The sequence below is a fragment of the Pelodiscus sinensis genome, chromosome 8 (assembly GCF_052426305.1).
Source record: "Pelodiscus sinensis isolate ZL-2025 chromosome 8, ASM5242630v1, whole genome shotgun sequence".
NCBI classification, from domain to species: domain Eukaryota; kingdom Metazoa; phylum Chordata; order Testudines; family Trionychidae; genus Pelodiscus; species Pelodiscus sinensis.
In genome coordinates, this window is record NC_143059.1 from 64,223,733 (window position 1) to 64,242,368 (window position 18,636).

Genomic DNA, 18,636 nt, shown 5'->3' on the forward strand with positions numbered 1-18,636 from the left:
AGTTAATTTGGGCTTGGTGTTCTTTTTAACTAATTTTTCCCTTCCTCATTAAGTTAGCCCCTCCAAAATTCCATGTAAATTTTGAACCCCAAAGATAGTAACATTTTATTCTTGGTCATACAGATGAGAACTTTAAATTTTATTTGTCTCAAAATTTCAGAAGACCCCTGCCCTACATCCTTGAGAGTACTGGAGAATTTTGCTATATGACAAGTTTGTAATTTTCACTTAGGAAGTGATTTCCTCTCTGACAGGAAGAAGGAGACAAAGCAGACTTCAGCTGGCTACAGAATCCAAGCAACTGTTAAAAGCAGGAGGAAAAGCAAACTGCAGGAAGAGTGGCTCAGAGAGAAAAACACACACGCACACACAAACACAGATACATTACTAAGTTAAAACACTCCCAATGCATCCCAGATCAGATCTCTAATGCCAATCTAGCATTCATCTGAAAGTTGGCTTCTTATCGGAGGAGTGTTTAAACATCACGCCACTGAAGCAAGATTCAACATTATTAAAACAGGTTTATCTGCTTGCAAATAAACCTCCCACCTTCTTGTCTGGAAGGAGCAACTTTGGTCTCCCCTCCACCACCCCCAACAAAACACACATTGAAAAGCTGATGACTCATGAATTACCAGTTCCATCTTTTGAACCTTGCCCAGATAGAGTTGGTATGCAATGAATTTCTATGTTTGTTTTTGTAATAAATAAAGCAGAAATTCGAAGAGAAGGCTGAGTCATATCTTTCTCCCTCTTCTAAGATAATCTTTTCAAGATTTAAACAAAATGGTGCAGTGGCTAATAAAGGAAGAAAGGACATTCCCAAGTCTCATATTTCAGCTTTTTCCAAACTATCTAATCAATATTAAAATGTTCAGCTAAAGGGCAAAGACTGTAGGCTTGAAAATTACCATCAACGAACAGATGTAAAAACAAAAACAAGACAACCTTTCCTTCTTTCTCTTGTTCCTTTTTAAAGTCCACTTGACTCTACTTCACTATCTGGTCCTTCCAGACAGAGAGCACTGTTTGCAAGGAGAGCAACAAAACTACTCTACATTTTTTAAAAAGAAGCCTAAAGTCCGATTTTAACAGCAGACAAACATGCAGAGAACAGTGTGACCCTTTCCTTATGACACACTGACAGCATTTATCTTTGGAAACGATTAAGGATATTTTCTGCCACTTCTTCATTCTCCAAGTACCTCCACTGCCTGCTTGGATGGTAAACAGTTAAATCTCCCAATATCCCCTGCTGCCTGCGAAAATCAAGGAAACAATTGAGACATTGTCCAGTGAACAAGACTCCCAGGGACTCACGTTTTTGTTATGTCCCAGTTCTCAGCCTGTCAATTTTCACTACGAACGCTAAAGCCTGCCTTGCACCAATACAGTGTGCCCTGTGCTGAAAAGGTTCCACTCCATTTATTTTATTAAAGCTACTCATCTGTTTATCTCCTAAAATATTCCCTATCCACAATACTCTACTCCTCTCTACCCCGCTCTTGACATAGATGCTTCTTCACTCCAGGGTGGTGTTACAATACTTTCTTCAATAGGGTTGCCAAAAAAATAACCCCTCCTCCACTCACACCACAACAACCCAACAAACATATGTGTATTAAAAATACCAGTGTGTGTGTGTAGAAGTTTGGCAAAGAGGTGCGGGATAGGTGGCCTTGCTTCATATATAAATAAACGTATGTCTTCAAAACAGACTGAATCATTTTTGGAATGCTCACCAAAAGGAAAGCGAACTTAAAAAAGATCTTCTGCTGCACAATAGTAACACTGATATCACAATTAAAGCAGCAGAAATAAATCGAAGAAGCGAAGCAGCAGTTTTCTCTTCTCTTCGCTGTTCAACAGGCTGCATTTCCTGTCTGCCTTTTCACAACCACTGGACCTTTAGGCCCAAAATCTCTCTCTCCCGCCCTCTCCTCCTCTCCCAGCTCTCCTACCCCTCCTCTCCCCATTTCCAGCATTTGAGTGCTTTTGGGAGGGAGGGGGAGGTTACGCTCCCACTACTTTATCTACATGAAAAGCACACACAGCGGTCACCAGCGTTTCCTGTTTGCCGAGTGTGCTTTAACTATCTCACACCCTACACTGCTGCGATGGAATGTGCGGCATATGGTATTGTGAAAGGGTTTACTGTTGGATAAAGGCAGCAATGCAGTCCTGCTGGTTTATATCAAACCCTGTCATTCTCTTCACGGAGGTCTCTCGCTCTCTAAGCAGTGAGGTACAACACACAGACACACATACAGACACAGACACACACACAAACACACGTTTCTTAGCTGGAGGGAGGCCTGCAGCACTGCATCTACAAAGACGCTCCACATTTTCCAGCATCTTGAATTACACCCAGAACGAAATATCCTGACTGAAATGATTGTATTGTTCTCTTTTCCTTGCATATTTTAGAATTCACCCAATTAAACAACTCTGAAGGAGAGGGGTTATGCCCACACATGTGTATGTTAAATACATACACACATACTTGTGACCATACACACACGCGCGCGCGTGAGCCAATGCCAGATGCACCAGAGGGAGTGAACAGAACAGGTACAGCCGCTCCCCGAGTTACAAAACCACCTCCACTTACAATCATCCGCACTTACGACCAAAGTGGTCATAAATGCGGATCCGAGTTACGAACAGCACAGTCGCCATGTAACTCTATGGGATCCGAGTTACGAACACTTCGAGTTCCGGACCAAGCTTTGGTCTGTAACTTGTTCGTAACTTGGGGAGCGGCTGTAATCATCAAGTGATCCCCCTCCTGTCACCCATTCCCAGCCTCTGACAAACAGAGGCTATTCCTACCCATCCTGGCAATAAGTATTGATGGACCTCTCCTCCCTGATTCTTTTTTGAACCCTGTTAAAGTCCTAGTTTTCACAATATCCTCTGGCAAGGAGTTCCACAGGTTGACTGTGTGTTACGTGAAGAAATATTCCTTTTTGTTTGTTTTAAACTTGCTACCTATTAACATAAGAACTGGGGGTCACCAAATGAAATTATGAGAACAAGTAAATAACTTTTCCTTATTTGTTCAGGAGCTTCAGGGGTAGCCGAGTTAGCATGTTACAGAAAAAAAACAACAAATGGTCTGGCAGCACTTTATAGGCTAACAAAACATGTAGACGGTATTCGTGTGCCCACGAAAGCTCATGATACCACCTACATGTTTTGTTAGTCTATAAAGTGCTACCAGATCATTTGTTGGTTTTTTCCTTATTTGTTTTCTCCATATCTGTCATGATTTTAGATGTCTATCATATCTCCATAGTTTCCCCTTTTCTAAGCTGAAAAGTCCCAGTCTTTTTAATCTCTCTTCATATAGCACCCATTCCAAATCCCTAACCATTTTTTGCTGCCCTTTTCTGAACCTTTTCAAATGCCTTTTTGTTAGTTTCTAAGGTGCCACAGGACTGTTTGTTGTTCCAGTTAAACAAGCTTTTGATTAATATGGCCAGTTTCTCACTTGCATTTTAAAAGCAGCCATGATTTGTTTTACATTTTGGGTATATCTAGACTGGAGGTATCCCGAAAACACTCCACTGCATCCAGGGAACGTGTTTGCTCTTCCGCTTTTTTTTTTTTTTCTAGAAGAGCAGACATGCTCTTTCGGAAGCCCTGTCTTCCTCGTTCTACGAGGAAGAAGGCATCTTCCGAAAGAGGGGTTTTTTTCCAAAACGTGGCCCAGTGTAGACGGGCCAAATTTGGAAAAGCCTCTTCTGAAAAAAAAGTAGAAAAAGGTACGCAAATTGCTGAGCGCATTTTGCGTACCTTTGTCCAAAAAAAAGTTGTAGTCTAGACATAGCCTTTGTAAGTAGGATACCTGCTATCCTGTGTCTCGGCAGGACCTTTCTCCAGGTATTTGAGGAAACGTTAAGATTTCCTGCAAGATGATGTTTCAGCACAATGTTCCAAGAGGGGTTAACATGGACAAAGGAAGATCTCAGCAGGAATGGAGTCTACATGATAGTAAAGTGCTGCTCCTGGGCAGAACCTCTAGAGATCTCAATGAGATCGCAAGTGGGCATAAGCCTTTACCTGCCCAGATCAGACTACAGGACCCAGGGATTGCAGCCAAAACTGAATAAAAAATGCCCCCCTTTCTAAATATAAGTGGATGGGGGTGGAGTTCTAGGGTGCTGGATCAAACAAGGACTTTTGTGGTCCTCAAACTTCTCAGATTGGTTCTGGCCTTAATCCCTTTCTCAAAGAGCTTCAAAGCATTCTGCAGGCATGGTGCGAAGCATCACACCTTACAGGACTGATACTGAAGTGATAGACCAGGATGTAGGCAGTCTAACTGCGTGGCCAGAGCAGGAGTCATGCCTACTGGGCAGAGCAGGCATGAGGCACGAAGCCAAAGGTCAGCACCAGAGACATCTGCCAATGATCAGAGCTGGGGTCAAGCCAGAGTTGGATGAGGGAGTCATAGCTGAGGGCCAGAGCAGAGGTCAGATACCAAATGCTAGAGCCAGGATGAGAAATTCGAGGCCACGGTCAGAGCCAGGTCTGGTAGCTGGTGACTCAAGGCAAGGTGTATGGAGGGGGGGGGCAGGGAGGATGTAATCAGAAGAGAGGTAAGGATCAAGCAGGGAGCAGGAGCATAGTGGGAGCAGGGGCAAAGGTGGGGGGGGGGGGCAGAAGCCAGACGTGAAGCAGGAATCAGGAACAGGCCTGGGTGAAGGCGGCAGACACAAGCAGGATCTAATGCAGCCACAACAGGACATCACCTTGTTGCGCAGACAAACTTCCTACGCCTTTCTCTGGCCATGACTGGACCAATCAGTGGAGCCAAGCATCATCCAGTCAGGGACCCTTTTGGCGAGACTTGGCTGTGGCTATAGCCCTGCTAATTCATTGGTTTGCCAAGTTTTAGAAGATGGTGGGGGGAGGCCAGGATGCTACAGCTGTCTTGGAACTCCCAAACTTGCATTTAAGACCTGGGATTTCACACTAGTGAAGGAGGTTGCTTTTCTTTTCCTAAGTAAGCAAAAAGTCCTGGTATATATCTTCCACCACACAACTAACCCTTGTAGTTAGGGGAGGAGCAGATTGAGCCATGTTTTAGTTACGGATGCCAAACATCAGAAGAAAAACTTAAACAATGACTCGTCTAGTAGCACCTTCAAGACTAACAAAACATGTAGATGGTACCATGAGCTTTCGTGGGCACAGCTCACTTCTTCAGATGTAGTTGGTTGGGCCCATGAAAGTTCACGATACCATCTGCATGTTTTGTTAGTCTAGTAGCACCTTAAAGACTATTTGTTGTTTTGTAAGTTTTTCCTGTTACAGACTAACTCAGCTACCTCGCTGAAGCTTTTCAATATAAGAAGGTAACTCCCTGAATACCCAGTAAGAGCGTGTGCATGGGCTCTTCATTGCTTGCAATGAAGCCAGCCAAAGGCCTATAAGACATGATCTTCTCTCATCCCTTTCCTATAGTTGCCAATGCTCCATCTTAGTCCCAGGCTACACAGACCTTTTCAACGGGATTTTAATGTGCATACGGGAGCACAGTATAAACTTGGCTTGTAGGTGAAGTCTCTTCTAACACAGCTTGGCCACCTCATGTGGAAGAGGCTTTTCAAAACCACATTCCAACCTGGACCTCTGCCTAGGTTAGGCAAGGTTTTGCTGAATCCATGACAGCCAAACAGGGTCAGAATCTGATTATTAGCAGCATTCAGAGCAAACTGGGCCGTTTATCGAACAAAAGGTGGAAAGAGAAGCTTGATGTCAAAATGTCCTTGTTTCCGCCTCAGTCTGAGTTTAAACATGCACGGTATAAAAGTGCCTGTATCACGAGTAGGATGTACAAGAACGTATATGCCAGAATGTCAAGTCTCTAGAATACAGCAGGCCACAGCATACGCTGCAACAGCGTAATTCACCAGAAACGGACACTCAACGGCAGGCATGGAGCAGGCATTCATAGCTTACCTCCTCAAAGGACAACTGACTGCAATTCTCGCAAGTAGGGATGCAAAAATCTCATTTAGAGATGTAAAATCCCACGGTCCAGAGCACTCAGGTCACTGCCGACAGGGGCTGCTCTGGACACCCAGAGCAGACCCCGCCTATGGCGCCCCGAGCCCTGACACAGAGCAGACCCTGTCTGTAGCAGCCCCACAAGGCTGAAGCAGCCCCCTGCTCACAGTTTATTGCGAGTTTGCGATATTTACTATTTTTCTTGAAGCCCCAGCTTGAGGAGTCAAGTGATTTGGTGAAAACCTCAGCTATATATATACACACATACATAAGAACGGCTGTACTGGGTCAGACCAAAGGTCCATCTAGCCCAGTAGCCTGTCTGCCGACAGTGGCCAGCACCAGGTGCCCCAGAGAGGGTGGACCAAAGACAATGATCAAGCAATTTGTCTCCTGCCATCCCTCTCCAGCCTTTGACAAACAGAGGCCAAGGATACCATTTTATCCCCTGGCTAATAGCCTTTTATGGACCGAACCTCCATGAAATTATCTAGCTTCTCTTTAAACTCTGTTATAGTCCTAGCCTTCACAGCCTCCTCTGGCAAGGAGTTCCACAGGTTGACTACACGCTGTGTGAAGAACAACTTTCTTTTATTAGTTTTAAACCTGCTACCCATTAATTTCATATGAACCTCAGTTGTTCAAAAATTGTATGAAATTGTATCAGGTATCAAAAAATTGTGAGATTTAAAAAAATATATAGTTTTTTTGAAAAATGTATATATAAATTAAACCAGGAAACAAATTTTTAAAAAATATCTATTTTTTAAATCTCATGATTTTTTGATACCTGCTACAATTTCATACAATTTTTGGAACAACGTAGGTTGACAGTACTATACATCTTGCATGTTAGTATCTATTCACTGCTAAAATAATACAAAATCCAAAGAACTTAAAATTCCAAAGGAGAAGACCCACATCTGGTATAAATTGTCATGGCTTCCATGACTGCAATGTAGCTATTACAATTAACGCCAGCTGAGGATTGCCTGTCCGTCTCCAGGAGCCAGATTTTTACAGGGATTTAGGCACCTAAAGAGATGTCTGGAGTGTCTAGGCACCTAAGTCCCTATTTAGGGGATAAAGATGTGATCATTTACTAAGACTACCAGCTTTTCAATGTCTCAACCTTTGAGTATAGGCTCAGTCAATGAAAAATGGAAAGAGCTCATCATGGACTAAGATTTCATATAGGGTTGAGATGATGTCAAATCATGATGCAATGGAATTAAGTAATTCTAAAAATCTGAACTGCCTCTCAAGTGTATCAAATTATAAAGATAAATCACCTATTTAAAGGCCCAAATTCATTTCTGTTTCACACTCTACACGGTATCTGTTTTCTGCTCTAAATTATTTAGCACATATAAAATCATTAAACTGAGCCTACAGTCAAAAATACAGGTACTTGGTAGGAATTAATCCCATACCATTTTATGCTTCCTGTGCTGCCGTTCTTGGATTTTTCACATAGTTCTAAATTTCCAGATTTGAACGATGATTTAACACAACTTCTCCCCTCTAAAAACCAAAATAATTAGCAGGGAGTGATTTAGCCACACAATTCCCTCAGAGTTTTTGTGGCTAGATCTCAGTCAACTATGAATATTCAGTGTACAGAAATTCTGCACATATTTGAAGTATGTACTTTAGCATCACTCTGTGTATTTCATAAAGCTAGGAAAGTTAGACATAAGGGCTGTGTCTACACTGGTATAAATTTCTGGAAATGCTTAAAACGGAATACTATTCTGTTTTCAGTTTTTCCGGAAAAGGAGCGTCTACTTTGGCAGGCTGCTTTTCCATAAAAGCCCTTTTTCGCCATTTTCGCGATCAGGGCTTTTTTCCGGAAAAGACTACTGGGCTGTCTACACTGGCCCTTTTCCAGAACAGTGTTCTGGAGTAAGGACTTATGCCCGAGTGGGAGCAGAATAGTTTTTCCGGAATAGCGGCTGATTTTGTACAGTAGAGCATCGTTGTTTTTCCGGAAATTCAAGGGCCAGTGTAGACAGCTCGCAGCTTATTCCAGAAAAGCGGCTGATTTTCCAGAATAAGTGGCCCAGTGTAGACACAGCCAAGGAGTAAAAAGTGTTTAGCAGGAGATTCACTTAAGGTTTCTGAGTAATAGTTCCTATAAGATCTTAGACTACTGCAGTACCATTGAAAAAGATCACATGCTTGATCTGAACACCAAACTGCAACCTGCTAATCTGCAATCAAGTCATCTGCTAACGCACAAAACTCATTCTCCCTCGCCAGGCTATACCCCACAGCGCCAGTCTTGTCAATAAGCAATACCATGAAACCCACAAAAATACTCCTCTCTAAAGAGCCACACGATTCTAGTAAATTTCAACAATCTGTTTTGTGTACCAAGGAAATCACTTTGAAGAACTCCAAGAAAAAGTCTCATCATCATGTGCACATATGCTGCCTCAAATCCAAAAACAACTTGGAGGTTATAGCAGAGGAAACACAGCTACTCCACAACAACCTTTTATGTAAAATATTAAAAACAAATAAATCAGAGAGCAATATAACTCCTAGCTGGGGACTTCTGGCTCCCACACGCTAAATTGGGATTATAAAATGTTTTGCTTATGTAGCTGCATGTGCATATCTGTGCATGAAAAATGGTGATATATTTGTCCTTGCTACCATTTATTTTCACATGAATATTTGGGGGGACAGGGTTCAATGTAGGTGCTTGAGTTTTGAGATCTATCTTAAGAACATACTCGCAATCCCTTACAAAGAAGAAGAAGAAAAAGACATTTGCAAATGGAAACCACATTCAAAAAACTAAAAGGATTCTTATTTTTCTCCTACCATTCCTATTCTAAATAATATGGTAATGGTCATTTTTGAGGGAATTAAACAAAGTTATAAATAATGGCTCTTCTCTGTACATGATTACTACATGGAGAAGGGAAAGAATTTCAGATGCCTTAAGCTTTACTTGTCAGATTACATTTTCAAAACACTATTTTCCCCTCCTTAAGCCAAATTTCAGACAGACAAAAAGATAGATGGATAGATACTACAATGGTGTGGTTCTTTTTTCTTGGGGATTCAGATTGCTCTATGGATGTGCTCATTACAGTACAATAGGAAAGCCAGTCCAAACAGTAAAATTTACACTGGCTTCAAAAGTGTACCCTACAGAAGAGAACATGGAGATGTTTACTGTTTTGTAAGGGTATGTCTAGACTACATGCCTCTGGCGACAGAGGCATGTAGATTAGGCTACCCGGCATAGGAAAATGAAGCGGCGATTTAAATAATCGCTGCTTCATTTAAATTTAAATGGCTGCAGAGCTGAGCCAATCAGGTGTTTGTCGGCTCAGCACAGTAGTCTGGATGCTCCACGGTCGACATCAAAGGCATTTGTCGACCTCCCCGGTAAACCTCATCCCACAAGGCATACTGGGGAGGTCGACAAATGCCTTTGATGTCAACCATGGAGCATCCAGACAAACAGCTGATCGGCTCAGCTCGGCAGCCATTTAAATTTAAATGAAGCAGCGATTATTTAAATCGCCGCTTCATTTTCCTATGCCAGGTAGCCTAATCTACATGCCTCTGTCGCCAGAGGCATGTAGTCTAGACATACCCTAAGATACACATTATACCAAAACATAATTTTTGGTGCAGCATATGTTTGCCAGGTACAATGCAAGCTAAATGTAAGCTTTGGTGGAATAAGATATCAGAGGTTCTAGCCAATCAATGGCTTCTAACCCACAATCTCACTATCATCTGAAATAGTTTAAGCTTAGTCAGAATATTTATTTTGAAAATGGTGAGAACGACAAAACTTTCCGGCAATATTAATAAAAAAGAAAAAACAGATTATAAAAAAGTTAATCAAGAAACCATACACAGAGAATTATTCAGGAAGTAGGTCTCAAGTTCAGATCTTTTAGTTCCTCCCTACAAGAACCATGAGCAATCCTTGTTTCCAGCCCACTTGCCTGCTCCCTTGCATTCAGCAAGCTGAGCATGTCCAAATACCTACACTATGTCTCCATTTACCGAGGATCAAAACTCCAGTGATCAATCTTCTGCTGTTCGATTTAGCGGATCTAGTAAAGACCCGCTAAATCAAATGTTGAGGGCACCCCCATCGTGCAGTACTCCTCACTGCGGCCAGGCAAGGTATGTTGACTCCAGCTACGCAATTCTCGTAGCTGAAGTTGCGTATCTTGCATCAATTTTCTCCGCCAATATAGACTGGGCCACAGTCAAAAATCTTATTTTCGGATAGTGACAATTTTGTCCATTACACCAGCCTGCGTGCACACAGGGGCAGCATCATGGACGCGTATGTTTCTAGGACAAGAAACACTCTCTGTACATTGAGGATCATCCAAGCTGCGCAGCTGGATTTGATGTATGTTGAAACTTTTGTCCTTGGAAGACAGTTTCCAAGGGGAAAAACAAAACAAAAGAACAAAATAAAAATCCAATACTGCCCCCCAAAACCAAAAATGTTATTTGTAAGCTGAGTTCAGACTTTTAGCCTGCCAACCTTAACAGAGTATTCTTAAAAAAACTTCTTCTCTGCCCTCAGGTTTCTCTGCCCTCGGGTTGTTTTTTTTTTCACCTCTGGACAGATACGCAGCTGGACCGAATACAAAGGATGCAAAGCTTTACTAGACAACTGAGACACTGAAATGCAAATAAATGTACTGATTTTAAATAGATTCTCTTGCTGTGCCTTCTAAAGCATACTAAACACATAAACAGAGTATCTAGCTGACATTCTCAGAGGTTTTGAAGACCCCCTCCAGCACCATGAAAAATCAGTATTAACCTAGCCCTCACATTACTCATGCTGGTCTTTTGCTTCAATTTTTGTAGCCTTAACTTCATGTTCTTAAACTAACCTGGGGGGGGAAAAAAAAGGACAGAAGACAAATAAGTACATGTATGGTAATCATTTGAATACTGCCCTATTCTGCAGTCCTGAATCATTTGACAAAACTCCTGTTAAAGCTGATGGGTGTTTCACCTAAGCAGGGTGTAAAACACGTAACCCTGAGTAAGAGTGGCATTACTTGTGGCCAAGCATTCACAAGGAAGCATGCTTCAAAGCAGTCCTTCCCTCCATTTGTGATCCAGCTATAAGATTACTCCCTAATCTTGATATCAGAAATACACGAAACATAAGAAGTGATTTGAAAACGTCAGTCCTTTCATTACAAATCTTCGAGGCAACAAAACGAATTTCAAGAACAAAATCAGACTATGTACATGGCATGTGGACAAGATATAAGTGTGTGTGAGGGAATGAACTGTTTATAAACATATCTATAGATGTCACATATTTTGCACGCGTGCACGTACACATACACAGGTAAATTTCCCCTCTCATCCGTATAAAGGCTAATCACATTTTCATAACATAACTCAGTACCAATCATTAGTAAAACAACTACCCATACTCCCTGGTGTGCTGTACATCAGCATCAACCCAATAGTGGTACTGAAGAAACCTGACACATCCCAGTCTAGCTGGCATCTGCAACTACTTAGCCCTCTTTCTGCCATCGCCCCCGATATGTAACCAGCCACAAGGCTTTCATTTACAAAAAACTATATTCTTTATCTATTGGCTTCATTGGGGAAGTGAAGCAGCATTTTTACCTCACAAGGCAGAGCATTCTTTTGGGGTGTGAGTACAGAGGGTGTTCAAAAACTAACATTAAAACTCCCATAAACTTAGTTCCATCAAAACACATTTCCCCCTCTTTCTTTCCCTCCCTCCCCGCAACCTCTTTCCCAAGAACATTGTAAGTAACACAAAAGATCACATTACAAATGCCAGCTGTGGCTCTTTTGGAAGGTGGTCTCCATCTCAGAGGTAGTATATGTTCCTCACAGCCTAAGTGGTTGCTATGGTAAGTATACTTTTTATTGAATCACTGAGCGAAACAGCTCTTAAAAAGCCCCATAAACAGTCGAAATCCATAGCAGATTCCACCTCAGGCTTCCTATAAAAAGATTTCCAAAATGGGTAAGAGAATTTAGAATCTATAATTTCTGAAGGTGGAGGGGTCAACTCATCTATTCATCATCTGCGCACAAGTCAGGGGTACGGTGGAGCCACACTTATGGGCAATGGGGGGCTATGAGAAAGGAGACAAACGGGGGGCTATGAGAAAGGAGACACTAGCAAATTGAAGAGTCAGTCTTTCCAAAAGAGGCACGCTGTGTTCTGAAGGAAGGAAAATGGTTATTTATAAAGGGCAGAGCCGATTCTTCTGACGAGTCAGAGACATCAGTGACACTTGAAATTCAATTACACCTCCCATCTTCATATGCATGTTTAAATTCGGCATTTATATTGCAATCCCATATAAAAAGAGGTGACAACGTAAGTGACTAGCAACACTTGACCTACCTTCAATGCTTATAATCCAACAGCAAAACTCTTCCACCAGAATCTATTAAAATCTTTCTTTCCTCCTCCGATAAACAAGTCTGTCACTGCGAAATTTAAAATGAAAGACTACCAATGTGTATGTTGCCCTGCACTTTGCTTTGGCAAAGGAGCCAGCCAGCAGAGGGCACATGAGTTATCAAACCCAGTTCTCAGAGCAATGTTTTTATCTCTGATGATGCGACTGATAAACAAGGAAATGAAAGGCAGATTCTTGTTGGGGTTTTTGCCATTAAAAAATAAGTGATGGGGGAGAGGGGCTAGGAATTTTGTTTGTAGACCAGAAAGAGCTAGCAAGATAAATGTCTTTTTATTATTATTATTTTGAGCTCTCAGTATAACAACAGCACAAATAGCTGAAGGAAAATAAATACAGTATTTTAAAAAGAGAGCAGCCACATTTAACACTGACCATCTAAAACATCAACAGAGTCTACATTTCACTCTGTCTTATCCTGGTCTGCTTTTTAAACTATTAATTCTAAGAGCTACTAAAACATGTTATCAAAGTGGTTTCGGATGCTCGTAACAAAGTGTCGGGGACTTTTCAGATTAAGAGACACAAATATTTTTGAAGACAAACTTCTCAGTTATTTTCTTTCTTTTTTTTAAAAGTAAACTAGTGTATTTCAGATGCCTGATGTAACCTCTCAACTATATCAGCCTTAGATCCTATATCAATGAGCAGTTTTTTTCTTGCATAATTTCACCCTGTTACCCATTCATTATAAAAAAGAAAGTAAAAAACATGAGATCTGGTAATAAAATATATTGGAAAAAATATTATAACAAGCCATGAGCCCTCTTCTAACCACGAGGTTAATTTACCAGCTCGACATTCTGAACTGATAGGGTCATTAGCAAAACAAATGCCTAAAAACCAGATATATGTGAATGCGAATAAGTTTAGGCAGTCATGGCTGTGAGGTGCAGTACACAATAACAAGTTGTTTCTTTTTAAAACTTTCTTGACATTGTTTAAACATACCCACGTGTGGTTTTAACACTGTAACTTTGCCATCACTTTTACTGTGAGGGGAATAACTTAACTCCAATAGCAGAATTCAGTAACGGAACCAAAATTGTAAACATTCCATTTGCCGATGTTCAGTTTATTATACTAAGTGAACTCAAAAGATTTTGTTGTTGTTGTTCATTTGAAAATATTTTTAGCTTGATCCCACAAGCGGTTATTTGGGTAAGACTCTGCTTGACAAATCCCACAGAAGATTTGTCTAAGTAAAGACTACAAATCAGGGCCTGGATTTATGATGCTTCTTGAAGGTGGTGGGTTTTTTTTTTTTTTTTTTTTTTAATATTCTCCCATATCCTGTGTTCATTACAATAGCTGGAAAGTTAGAATTGTTAATCAACTGAATTTACATAAAATCAAAATAGTTTTGGAGAGTGTAAATTTCAGGGGCACTTAGTTTCTTCACTTTTCCAAAGAACCAAGAGTTTTTATACCCCGAGCCGGCTCCAGCTACGGGCTGATTGGGCGGTAGCCCGGGGCGCTCGATTGTAAGGGGCACTATGTGGTGCTGCCGGGACGGGTGGGGGCGGGGCTGCGCATGCACCATGTGCCCCGGGACACAAGAATGAGCCGCGCGCTTGGGGGCGGGGCCGCTCATGCGCCGCATGCTCAGGGGGCAGCGCCACATGCCCAGGACACACGAATGGTTCGGGCCGGCTCTGTTTATACCATATATAATTTTTGAAGTACAGGTTGAACCTCTCTAGTGCGTCACCCTGGAGGCCTGACTGGTGACGAACAAGAGAATTTGCTGAACCATGGGAAGTCAATATTGTCTAGCAGTATAATTCCGTTGCTTACTGGACTCTTAGAAGACACTTAGGAATAATTTAGAGCTAAACAACAGCACAGAACACTGAGAGCCAGGACTGGTGGCTGTAAACAACTTTATGGGACCACCCATGGTAAGTAGACATTCCTCTAACTAAAATCATGCCGGACCACGAGAGTGCTAAACTAGAGAGGTTCAACCTGTATTACCCAGCAACAGAAAACTCATCCCACCTGCCTTTAACCTGGGTTTGGCTTTCTTTTCTGTGTGTGTTGAGGAAAAGAAAAAAGGATGACAAGTTAATGTCAAATGTCAACTTTTTTTTCCAAACAAAGGAAGAATGTCTTCTGAGTTTACTTACAACGATGTGTGCTGGAGATGGAGACCTAGCATCCTTGAGGGCTTGTCTACTCTGAAGGCTCCCTGCCTGAACATCAAGCAGTGGCCATTTCATCTGGAGATACTGGATGGGAGGAAACAAAAATGGGAAAAGAAAAATGAGTTCAGAAAAGAAAGGCAAAGAAAACCACGCAAAACCAAACCCTAACTTACATGGACAAAAAGATACAACTTAAAACGTAAGCAAGGAACTGAAACAAAAACCAAAGAGGCGGGAAGTATATTGTTATGGTCATGTGAAACAAAACTGGTGCAGAACACTCACATTTTTATACAGCAGCATTACCAAAACAGTAGAATAAGAAAACAAAGCAAGTTGCAAAAACAATGTAATCTCAAAGTATTTTATTAATTAATCAGATCTGGAAGAAGTTAAGCACACACAGAGAAATATAACAGCTGAGAAACTGATAGGGGTAGAGGGAGGGGAAAGAGGGTGGACAGTCAAAATACACACACACACACACACACACACACACACACACACACACACACACACACACACACACACACACACACACACACACACACACACACACACACCCCCCTCACCCTCCCACCCCCATCTCACAGTAAGAATTTATTCAGCAAAGGCCAATAATAGCAACAATCAGCTTCTATAGATCTTTATGTCTTCAAAGCACTATACAAACCTCACCATGCAGTTCTATTCTGAAAGACAACTCTGTATTTATCATTGTGAGGTACTATGTTTATTTTCACTCAGTGGCTTCCAGATCAAATGTTCTCAGTTTACACCTGTATTTTGTACTAGCTTTGCGAACTCAACCAGGGGTCTGCAAGTCAAAATGGATTATTTCCTTTTTTGGCACATCAAACAACTACAAATCTATACTGGATGGGGACCCCACATTGGAAGAAATCTTTTCTGAGCCCCCCCTCTTCTAGCCTTTGAACAACCCCGCAATTTCTCCAGGCTCGACATCAGATGTGCCACCCCAAATCAAAACAGCACCAGACCCCACGAAAACACAGATGCAAACATCTGCAGACGTATATCCACTTCTGCAATGATCAACACACTCCACAGCACACCTTTCAAGATCCATGCGTCCAACACATGCCTATCACAACAACAGGTGCTGCATATCATCTAGCACCAGGCTACTCAACTTTGGAAGCCCATGGGGTTCACAATGATACACCACATGCCGAGGACCGCAACTTAAGTGTGGTTGCATATACATGCAAATATATATGCAAATATATGCAAATAGCTTATTTCACACTGACAGGCATGAATACAAAGATTAAGCCTTAAGCCATGGAGCCGGACCCAAATATGGCCAGTGTGAGCCAGTCAGCACCTCTCAAGCTCTGCCCACAAGGCGAAGCCGCCAGCACATCCCACAATGCCTTGGTCATGTGAAACGCCCTCCCTGGGGGCTTGAAACGCCAACACTCTGTACCCATCTGTTCCAGCCAACCCGTCCACTTGTGTCTTTCAATGCTCACTCTGCCTGGGAGACACCTCTTCGTTGTGGAGCGTGTTCCCAGTGGAGACCATGTTCAAAGGATCCCACCCGCGGGCCACGTGTTGAGCCCAGCGTAAACCCAAACCGCACCGCGGGCCGAAACAAACGGGCCACATGTGGCCCCGTATGTTGAGTAGCCCTGATCTAGCACACTGACTGACCCCAAAACCAGCTAAGTGGTTAAAACTAGGTCTGTAAAAGGTTAACTGGTTAACCAAATACCCAGTAAGCATTAGCCTTACCAGCATGCTTACCCAGTAACTGGTTAACTTGCGCAGCGTGGCTGGGGCCACGGGACTCCAGGAGCACGGCTCAGCTGCAAGAGGAGGCAAGACGGTGGGAGAGTGAGGCTAGCGCAGGAGCAGATGCGCGAGGGGCCAGCCAGGGCATGGTTGCCGGGTGACCGACCGCTTCCCCAGTTGAGAGAGGGTGGGGTCCCTCAGGCAGCGGGCTGGGGATTGGGTCAGGGCAGAGGACCCAGAGGTAAATAAGGGCACGTCAGGGTCGGAGGAGAGAGAGAGACAGAGAGAGACAGAGAGAGAGAGAGAGAACACCAAAGGGACGCGGAGCGGAAAAGAGGCACAGAGGAGAAAGAGATGGGGGGGAAGGAGCCTGCAGGGGGGACAGGCGTTGAGGACTGCAAACATCTTAAAGGAACCCCAGGAGGGCAAGGAGTCTGGTGAGACGGGGGGAGGAAGTGACCCAGGGCAGTGAGGGGGGGGTCACACAAATTCATTTAGCATTTTAGGGGGTCGTGGTATCACAATGTTTGAGAACCCTTGCCTTAGAATATGTGCTAGCTACTTATGCTGAACTATCTGTTTGATCTTGTATTTAGCTATGACACTCCTAGCACCTTTCGCAGACCCCGAGGAACAGCTTCAAGTTGTCTCTCTCAACAGCAACCGTTAGTCCAGTAAAAGATACTACCTCGCCCACCTTATCTCTCCAATAGACTTCCATGACACCGCTGCATTGGACTGTAAGAACAGCCATACTGCATTAGACCAAAGGTCCATCTAGCCCAGTATCCTGTCTTCTGACAGTGGCCAATGCCGGGTGTCCCACAGAGAATGAACAGAACAGGCAATCATCCCGTGATCCCTCCCCTTCGCCCATTCCCAGCACCTGGCAAACAAAGGCCAGGGACACTTCAGAGTATGGTTTTGCGTCCCTACCTGACCTGGCCAACACCCACCAATGGGCCCATTCTCCATGAACTCATCCAGTTCTCTTTTTTGAACCCTGTTATAGTCTTGCCCTTCCCAGCACCCTCTCACATAGAGTTATAAAGGTTGACTGTCTACTGTGTGAAGAAATACTTCCCTTTGTTTCCTTCAAGCCTTCTGCCTATCATCACTAGGGCTACGTCTAAACTGCAAGCCACTTCGAAAAAGCCTCTTTCGAAAAAGAGCATCTAGACTACAACCAGTACTTTCGAAAAAGCAAGTCGCTTTTTTGAAAGAGAGCATGCAGGCAGTCTGGATGCTCTCGTTCGAAAAAGGAGTTTGCATTATATAGCGCCTTTTTTGGAAAGAGCACTTTTGAGAAAAGGCGTTCTTCCTCATAAAACGAGGTTTTCCGTGGTCGAAAAAACTGCCGTGTTCTTTCGATTTACTTTCAAAAACACGGCATCAGTCTAGATGCAGGTAAAGATTTTTGAAAAAAGGCAACTTTTTTCAAAAAATCCCCGTAGTCTAGACACACCCTAGGTAACTACCAGTTCCTGTGCCATGAGAAGAATCAAAGAACACCGCTTCATTCACTGTCTCCACATCAGTCTCTAAAGAATTCTATGATAGCCCCCTTCAGTGATCCAAGGATGTTAAAAAGTGGCTAATCGTGTAATCGATACAATTTGTGTGGACTACATGATTAGTCGATAAGGGGAAGCCCTCTGTCCCAGCTTGCGCCAGGTCCAGGAGGTACCCCCGCTGCGGCTCTGCATTTTAAATGTAGTAGGAACTTGGTGTGCCACTGACAGAGAGGTGGGAGTAGTTACTCGGCTACCCGATAACCCTATACTTATTGGGTGGCTGACTATTTGACTAGTCACATCACTACAGTGGTCTCCTTTCCAAGCTGTAAAGTCACAATCCTATCAGTCTCTCCTCATATGGAAGCTACTCCCCAAATCACCCCTCCTTCCCCCCGGCTGCCTTTTTCTGTACTTTTTCCAATTGCAATATATCTTTCTTGGGATGGGGAGCCCAGATCTGCACATAGAATTCAAGACGTGAGCATACCATGGAGCCCCACAGAGACAACAGGTTTACATAAATGTAACTGATTGGCCCTATCACAGAAACTTAAACAATCTGAAACAACTAGGGGGGTCACCAAATTCAATGAATAGGTAGAAAGTTTAAAACAAAGAAAAGGGAGCTTTTTTCATGGAGCAGTCAACCTGTGGAACTCCTTGCCAGAGGATGTTGTGAAGACCAGGGCTTTACCAGGATTCAAA

General features: G+C 42.9%; 1 protein-coding gene across 22 annotated transcripts in view; it reads right to left on the reverse strand.

Annotated features, from left to right (window-relative positions):
* TCF7L2 (transcription factor 7 like 2) overlaps positions 1-18,636 on the reverse strand; it is a 227,750-nt gene that overhangs the window by 123,440 nt on the left and 85,674 nt on the right. For all 22 annotated transcript variants that reach the window (XM_014579442.4, XM_006134979.5, XM_075935454.2 and 19 more), the window contains exon 4: positions 14,639-14,740. In XM_014579442.4, the coding sequence (XP_014434928.1) occupies positions 14,639-14,740 (102 nt within the window). The remainder of the gene's footprint in view (positions 1-14,638; positions 14,741-18,636) is intronic.